Genomic DNA, 8,729 nt, shown 5'->3' on the forward strand with positions numbered 1-8,729 from the left:
TGAGTATATAGTTTCCAAATTTGTGATTCACTAATCGTGCTTTTCGATTTGTAACATTGAACAAAACAACGGGCCACGGATCAGTTTCGCGGGTCGGATGTAGCTCACGTGCCGTAGTTTGGGCACCAGGGCACCAACAAAATGAGAAGTTTAAAGGATTTTTGTGTTTAATTCTTATTGTTTCTTTATTTTGTTATATTTCACTGCCGTTTTTTGGATTAATATGTAGGGATAAAATATCTATTAAACTCGTCATGCAACGCAGGTTTTTTTGGGATTTAATAAAGGTTCAAAATATTATAAAATTTTCATCAAAAGAGAGGAAAAGTTTTTAAAACTTTTTTTCTCTCTTATCTTTCCTTTTTTTTTTTCTTTTTTTCCGCATTTCTCTCTTTCTTTTCATGTTTTCAAACTCTAATTAAAACTATATCTCAATTTCTCTTAATTTACACATTTTCAACAATTTAATGCAAATTTTTAAAAGAAATAATGCTTCAGATTTGAAATTCTTGTTTAAATATAAGAGGAATTCTTTTAATTTATAAGTGCACTGTTGAAATTTTGAGGGCCTTTTTTTTCTGTTGCAATTTTTAGGGCATGTTTCAGGGATTTTATAAGATCATCAACATTTGAGCTCAAAAAACATACCTCATTCATGCCAATAAACGATCTAATAGGACTTCAGCGCAAAATAAATATAGCGTATAATCTTTCGATTCATGCGTACTCACATGGCCATTTAAATGCTGCGTAAAACCATTTTGCAAACAGTGATGTGACATGTTTAAGTCTTTCATCCCGCCTCTGCTACGATGAGATCATCATAAAATCCAATAAACCGACTCGATAGAGCTGTGACATCAAGACTCGAGCAGAATAGAATAGTAATAAGAAATCGAATGACTATCAAGCAGTCGCAGTCATCGACTAATTCCTCCAGATACTTTTGAATAGGTTCCAAAAAGAAATGAGTGCGACTTCCAACAAAGAGCGAGCAATGTGGGACATTGGCACAGCTGCCTCCGTTATTTTTATATAAAAAATAAATGTATAAAAGGATCGAGAGCTTGTCACATTTCTCGTTCATAATATTGGTTCTGCGTTGCCATTTTGCAGGGAGGTGCTTTAATCCTTTCAATTGTTTTGAGCAATGGCGATCCTGAGAAAGTTAGGTTTGAATATATAAATAGTATACGAGAGAGATGAGTTAAAGTTTTTTTTATTGTTTCGTGGTTTCGTTCTTTCGTTGGAAGAGTTCAAAGACACATCCTGTGTTGCAGCGCTTTTACTAAACAAAAAACTTTCTCAGTATTCCTTTACACTGTACTTTTTTTTAATGGGGTGGTTTCCTTCAGTCAAAAGTGCTACTTTTAGTCATTGAAATGGATAGAATGAGCAAAAAAAAAATTACACGGATCCAGAAAATACTTTCAATTTCCCAACAGTTTTTTTTAAATTAATTTTTTAAAATGTCCAATTTTTCAAACAAGGCGTGGTCTTTATGACGTCACAAATGATGCAATTTGGCGCATCTTTTTACTACGTTTCCACGTTATGATAATCAAGCAGCGAATTAAAATTGCGCTCTACGCTTGCTATCAACCATATCGTTGCCAATACACGTGAGTAAAGAAGCGAATCAAATGTTTTGTTCTGTGAATGGCAACATTGAATGACATTTCATCATTTGTGATGTCACACGTCAGAACAATGTGAAACAGTGAAGTGTAAACAATGAAAGCACACCGATTTAAGTAATTTTTTAAAAATATTAAACTTAAATAGATTATTCAAAAAATGGTCAGATCCTATGTTATTAAGCATGCTCTTTCAGAAAAAAATACTTTTAAAATTTTGGAAACGACCCCATTGCACAGTTTTAACATTTTAAGCGCAAAGTACCCTGATTTTAATTTTTGTTAGTAATGTGTTAGATAACTTTTCTTGTAAGTAAGAAGTAAGTGCAGAACCTATTAAACCAAATGTGGCAACTCAATAAAAAATCGCTTTCTTTAAATATATTCTAACTAGCAAAAATACCCGGCGTTGCCTGGGTTAGCAATAATTATGAGAAACAATCGTTACTTGTATTAGTATTTTGTTTTAAGTGAAAGAACTTAAAACACACCTTTTTGACGTGATTTAAAATCTCGCTTCCTTACTCGTAAAACTGAAGTAGCGGTAAGTAAAAAGAGCAAAATAGTATTCATTTAGAAACGAAAACACGAAATTTAAGCATATACAAATTTGAAGAATTTCCGAAATATGAAATTAAACTTCACATGTTTAAAAAGATTTATCAGTTAATGCTTGTTTTTTTTTACATTGAGTCTTACCTTCTCTGTATGTCTATTGAAGAACGAACTGTTTAAAAAAATGTAGCCGCGCGCCCGTGATCCCCATAAACTTGCTTTAGTTATTTTGGAAAATTTTAATTATTGTGGGTTCTTGGTGCGATTTAAAATGTTACCGAATTTGCGGGAATCGTTTTGGGATACCTTGGATAATGCTCCCCCTCCTTACTTTGTAAAACGGTATGTTACTAATTTTTGTTAAAGAGATATTGTCGCCATATGCTAAGATACTTTTGGTCACCATAAAATGGCGCTAAACAATTTCATCCGAAATGTTTCCAAAATAAGTAGTAAAATTTGGCGATGGTTTGAATTTGTGCACAAAGTCACATTAATGGAAGTTTTTGTGCTGTTTATTGATTTGCCTAATTTAGTTGCTGGATTTTTTTATAGTAAAAAAAGTTTTTAAAGATTCTTTGATTGACGATATTTTGTTTACATGGTGAAAGCTGACATACGTAGTCTTTGACTTCAAAAACCGCGACAGTTGAAAAAACTGCTAAATGCATCCGCTACCGAAATCTTTCTGCATAAATTTTGGCGAGGTTTCTGCTGTTAGATTGGGTAATGATTAAAAAATCCAATCAGCACAAATAATTAAAAAAACCCATTAATTACACTAAAGTTCCGTTTAAATGGAAAATAATCAACCAAATCTAGTTTTTATTAGCCAATCTTGGGGAAAAAACGTTACTTTAAGATTTGACTTGAGAAAAGCTTCAAACGGTCAGACGAAACACAAAAACATTCAACAATTCTAACTATGAACTGGGAGTTGAGATGATACACTAAATAATGAATTGGGTTGAGGAAAGCCTTCGAACATGGAACAAAAAAAGCTCATAACTCGTTTTTCATACAACTTAGAACTTTCTAACAGATGCCATCTTCAGCAGAAAAATAAGCGCTTTCGATGGACACATAGTTTTAATATGTGCACGTATTTTTTCACCGTCATATTGGGGCATTTATGCGAAAATTTGGACAAATTAGAATAAAAAAGGAACTATCAATCGGATTTTTTTCGAACTGGTCTACAAACCTCCCCAGTACCAAAAAGAACAAACGGTGAAAGTTTCAGTCAAATCTGCCGGGTAGTTTCTGAGATCTTAGGGAACAAATTTACCAAACTCCATTTTTATATATATAGATAGGTCTTCCGTTTCATTTCATCTCCGTCTTTAGGTAATTTTTCTCTCATTAATTACACATTGATAATCTTCAAAGAAAAAAGTTCGTCTCCTCGCCCTCCCTCAAAAAAAAAAAAAAAACTCAACTAGTCAAATTTTAATACATTCTTGACAGTATCAAGAAAATATCATCAATGATGAAAAGTTTTATATTGTTACTGTTAAAAATGAATGATAAAATTTTAAAATGCCCTCGAAAATAACATTAAACGAGCTGATGTGTGCCTCAAATGACTTCATTTTACTCCAATTTAATGTCATTTTCCCATTATTGGTAATTTTAATGTAATTCAATAGTTCACTATCTAAATATCACTAACAGTGGCCAAATTGAAACCAGATTTAAAATTTAAAAAAGAAAAATGTCGTCCAATTTGTCGCCAAGTTGGCGACAAAATTTGGCGATGAAAAGACTGGCGATATATCGCCAAGTGTCCGCCAAATTGTAACACCACTTGAATTTACATCGAAATTAACAATGATTCCCACCTCCCCCCAAAAAAAGTGGCAAAAGACCCTTTAAAAACACCTGAATGCAACCAAAAGGGGAGGTGCTCAACTAGACACCACTAGGAGTCTACGTACCAAATTTCAACTTTCTAGGACTTGCCATTCTTCAGTCGTCGGTTTTTGAGTGAAAATTTTTTCGCGAATACAATGCTTCCTTTTTTGTAAAAGGAAGTAAAAAGTAATTGAAGGGAGGAGCAGACAATTACCATAATCTTGATAAGCTATTTTCTAATTGCACATTTTTATTTTTCATTTGATTCAATAACTCATTTCACTTCTTTTTTTCCCCTTTTTTTTCAAATTAAATTTTATTTACGAATTTATTTTACTCTATTTTAATATTCAAAGATATTTTTCACGGAAATATAGAGGGTTTTTTTTTCTCTCTCTCTCTTTTGTATGTGGAAATTGGTTAAAAAGCAAATTTCTCTAGGAAATATCGTATTCATAAATAATGATTTGATTGAAAAAATACGTGATGATTTCAGAAAATATTTATTTATGTCACAAAAAATTAAAAAAAAAAAAGAGAGAAGGAAAAAAAAAAAACGCTTAATGAAAAAGTAAATGTTGAAAACTCAGTGTTCGAAGAACTCTTGCTTCATTCCATGTATGAGTGCAGAGTGAACCGATTATCTGCGGATGAATCAAACATACATTCGAACAAAAGCAGCTGCTGTCGTGTTATCGTGCAATTGGAGACCACAGACGAGGAAAAGTAACAGGTGGTTTCGACTGAATTTTGAGAAATTATCATTCGATTATCATCAGTTGCTTCCTTTATTAAGTTTCTCATGCGATTGACATTGGCTCGTGTAGTGGTTGAACGATATTTTCAATTATGGAAGCTCAATATTATGGAGTGTTGTGAGATAATTCAAAATGAATATCACTGTTCACTAATGTAGTCGCTAATAAATTTATAATATTGTAAAACTAATAAATTTTTTTTATCATTCGCTCTTATGGCATTGTAGCTCCTAAACCGATGAATTAGGTTTTTTGAGCAATCACGATTGCTTATTGTTCTCATTTGACTGTTTTGAATTCCTATCATTTTATTTTCCCACCAGTACCCTCTGCCAGCACCACCGTCGCGTCGACCGGCCTCACGATGCTGCTCCTCTTGCGAAAACTGTCACAACACGCATACACACACCTACACACACTCATGCCTGCACACAGACACAAACACATATGCCTACATACACATACACACACGAACGCCTACACACACACACGCACATGCGCCTACACAAACACACACACATGCGCCTACACAAAAACACACACACATGCGACTACACAAACACACACGCGCATTCATACACACACACGCTCGTGATTGCGAAAAACATAATTTGAATTTAAGATGAAAAAAAAAATCTAATATTTTTTTTTTTTTTTTTTTTTGAGCAATCACGATTGCTTATTGCTTTCTTTCTTTTTTTTTTTTTTTGGCGTCCTATCATTTTATTTCCCCCCGCCACCCTCCGCAACATCACCGTCGACCGGCTCCTCACGATGCTGCCCCTTAGCGAAAGCCGTCTCCAGGTTGCATCCATGTCCTACACACACGCGCATACATACACAACTAAACACACACACACGCACACATACACACACGCGCACACACATACACACACACGCGCATACATATACACACACCTACACACACATATACCTACACACATACACCTACACATACACACACAAACACATACACTCACATACACACAACTACCCACACATTCATGCCTGCACACAGACACAAACACATATGCCTACACACACACATACCCCCCCCCCCCACACACACACATTCATACACACAACTACTCACACACTTATGCCAGCACACAGACACAAACAAACATGCCTACACATACATACACATACCCCTACACACAAACACACATACCCCCACACACAAACACACACGCCTACATACACACACTCGTGATTGCGAAAAACATAATTTGAATTCAAGATGTCGAAATTCAAATTAATTTTTCTTTTTTTCTTTTTTTTTTTTTGGAAATCACGAATTGCTTGTTATCTTCACTTGACCAAAGTTGTTCTGATTCGGCACGCCAATAAACTATGGAAGGCACTGCAGCCACTGTCTAATGGTGGATGAAAAAGGTAAAACAAACAAATGCCATAACTTATAGTTTGCTTTGATGCTTAGTGAATGGCAGTAATTTTTCATCGTGTTTGTGGGAAGCTTTCTTTTCTATTCTTCTGAAATTACGTTACACCACAAACTGTCTGAAGCCTGTAATTTACCCCAAAGAAAACACGTGGAATAGAAAGTTTTCGGTTGTAGTGTTAATCATCGCAAGGTAGCGTATTCGAGTTCTGGAGTAGCGAAATTGCTGTTGCTCTGATTTTTCAAATTAACATGACGATGGTTGTTTTGTAATATTTATTTAGAGAGTTAAACTTCCGTCGTCATAGTTACAATCATCTGCGGTCTCATTTTCTTCTTTATTTAAAAATGTAATTTAATTTTTTTTCCAGGGCTTAACTCAAACAGACTTTTTATTTGAAAAAAAAAAGCGGTATTGTGCGTAAAATTAAGTTTTTTCAGGGGAAAAAAAAGACCTATGTAGATGAGCTTAAAAAGCAAAACTTCATCTAAATACAAAATTTTTAGATTTCTAATTCCCATCAATTAAAATTGATAAGAAATAAAAATACATAATGTTTTCGCAGTAAATAATCTTTATGATAAGTTTGCTGGTGGATATCTGCCATAATATCTTTAACTATTAGCGCATCCTAATCATCATTTCTTCTTTCGTGGATATGCCTAGTATTACCTATTTTAGAAAATCACCAGTCATAATATAACGGGAGCAAACTTCTAGGTCATTTCCATTCCATTCGTCGAAACAAGAAACCCAACGACGTGGGTCCTATCTCAATTCGTTATTGCGAAAAACATAATTTGAATTCAAGACGTCAAAATTCAAAGGATTTGTTTTTTCTGTTCGAAAGATGACTTGATCGAGAGTTCTTAGTTAGGTCTCGTCGTTGTGCATCTTTAACTACAGAAGATATTAATTACTATTCCTTCTCAATACTGGTAGTGGAAACTTGCCTGCACATTTAAAATATTGGTATCCATCGAAAGAATGAAGTTCTTTTGCGTATGATGGAGCTTGTTTGGAACTTCCAATTTATGTAGAACAGCAATTATAGTCTTTTTCTAGTTAATTTTAAATGCACTTTTAAGCCTTTATTCACGCGATTGGCAACAATTTCATTGTTGGCAGAGAATGAGAAAAAGCTCGATGATTTAATTTTTTTATTTTTTTGCCAGTTTCTGTTTTTATTAAATCCCGACACACAAAGGAAAGGGGTTAAGTTTGACGTGTCTGTGTATGTGTGTATCTATGAGTCTGTGTTGGTGTATCTGTCTGTGGCACTCTAGCGTCTAAACGGATGGATCGAATTTGAAAAACTGTTTTTTGTTCGAAATAAGAATTAATGAGAGTGTCCTTAGCTAGGCTGCTGCATCTTTGGATGACATTCCTTAACGAATATATTAATTAAAAACTTCTAAAAGGTTTTCCGCAATGTTTGCAGTGAAAACATGTTTAAAGATTTAAAAATTTAGTACCAAAATAAAGAGTAATTTCTTCTGTGTCTGATAGAATGAGTTTAGAACTTCCATGTTACAGAATTTTAATTATAACGTTTTTTAAAACAGATTTTAAATAAGGCTATGCTTTTATTCACCGAATTCATTGTTGACCGACAAGGAAAATAAACGCAATGATTTAAATTTTTTATCTGTTGCCAGTTTCTATTTGTTAACGAATAAAATACTTGTAATTGATTTTTTTTAATAGTACAAGGCTTTTAATAGGACTTTTATTTTTCCCTCTTGATTCTATACATTTTGATAGCCTTTTCGGATGGCAATATTTTTTAGAAAACCAATATTTACGCTCTGCATTTTTTACCAGGGTTGGCATGGTTTTGGACACTACGGTAAAAACCGTGGTTTTTACCGTCCTGTCCAAAACCCTTGTGTCCAAAACTGTCCAAAACTATATTTTTAGAAAAATTGTATTCTGTGAGAAAACATCAAAAACAGAAAAAATGTATCAAAGTAATGTTTTATTTGAACATTTATTCAATAAGAACATTCAACTTATTTATGCAGCTCATTTTAATCTAGTTACATAGAAGTTGAATTCTTGATTAAAATTTCAATTTGTATGATTGAATTTATTTAGCTTTTTTTTTTTTTTTTTTTTTTTGATATTAGTAACCAAATTTCCCTATGTTTATGAATGTGAGCAAATGAAAGCAGGGTTTTTATCATCCTGTTCTAAACCATTGTGTCCAAAACTACTTTTTAAGATACTATATTTTGTGAGAAAATATCAAAAACAGAACAAAATGTGTTAAAATTATATTTTTTACTATTTAATATATTTATTCAATGTGAACATTCAAGTATAAATATATATGTAACTTATTTATGCAGCTGATTTTAATCTAGCTACGTAGAAATTAAATTCTTCATTAAAAATTTCAAATTGCATGCAGGATTTTTTTTTTTTTTTTTTTTTCCACAAACCAAATTTTTCGACATTTATGCATGTGTGCAAAAGAAAGTGTTCAAAATATCGTGCAAGAATTGACTTAAATGCAATAA

At 33.1% G+C, this 8,729-nt stretch overlaps 1 protein-coding gene across 1 annotated transcript in view; it reads right to left on the reverse strand.

The window, feature by feature from the left end:
• The window catches only part of LOC129221537 (vacuole membrane protein 1-like), a 45,420-nt gene extending 44,527 nt beyond the window's left edge, over nucleotides 1–893 (reverse strand). Inside the window, exon 1 of the mRNA XM_054856029.1 lies at nucleotides 732–893. Coding sequence (XP_054712004.1) covers nucleotides 732–797 — 66 coding nt within the window. The 5' untranslated portion in view covers nucleotides 798–893. The remainder of the gene's footprint in view (nucleotides 1–731) is intronic.
• Nucleotides 894–8,729: the final 7,836 nt, after the last annotated feature.

The sequence above is a fragment of the Uloborus diversus genome, chromosome 4, assembly GCF_026930045.1.
Source record: "Uloborus diversus isolate 005 chromosome 4, Udiv.v.3.1, whole genome shotgun sequence".
Lineage (NCBI taxonomy): Eukaryota > Metazoa > Arthropoda > Arachnida > Araneae > Uloboridae > Uloborus > Uloborus diversus.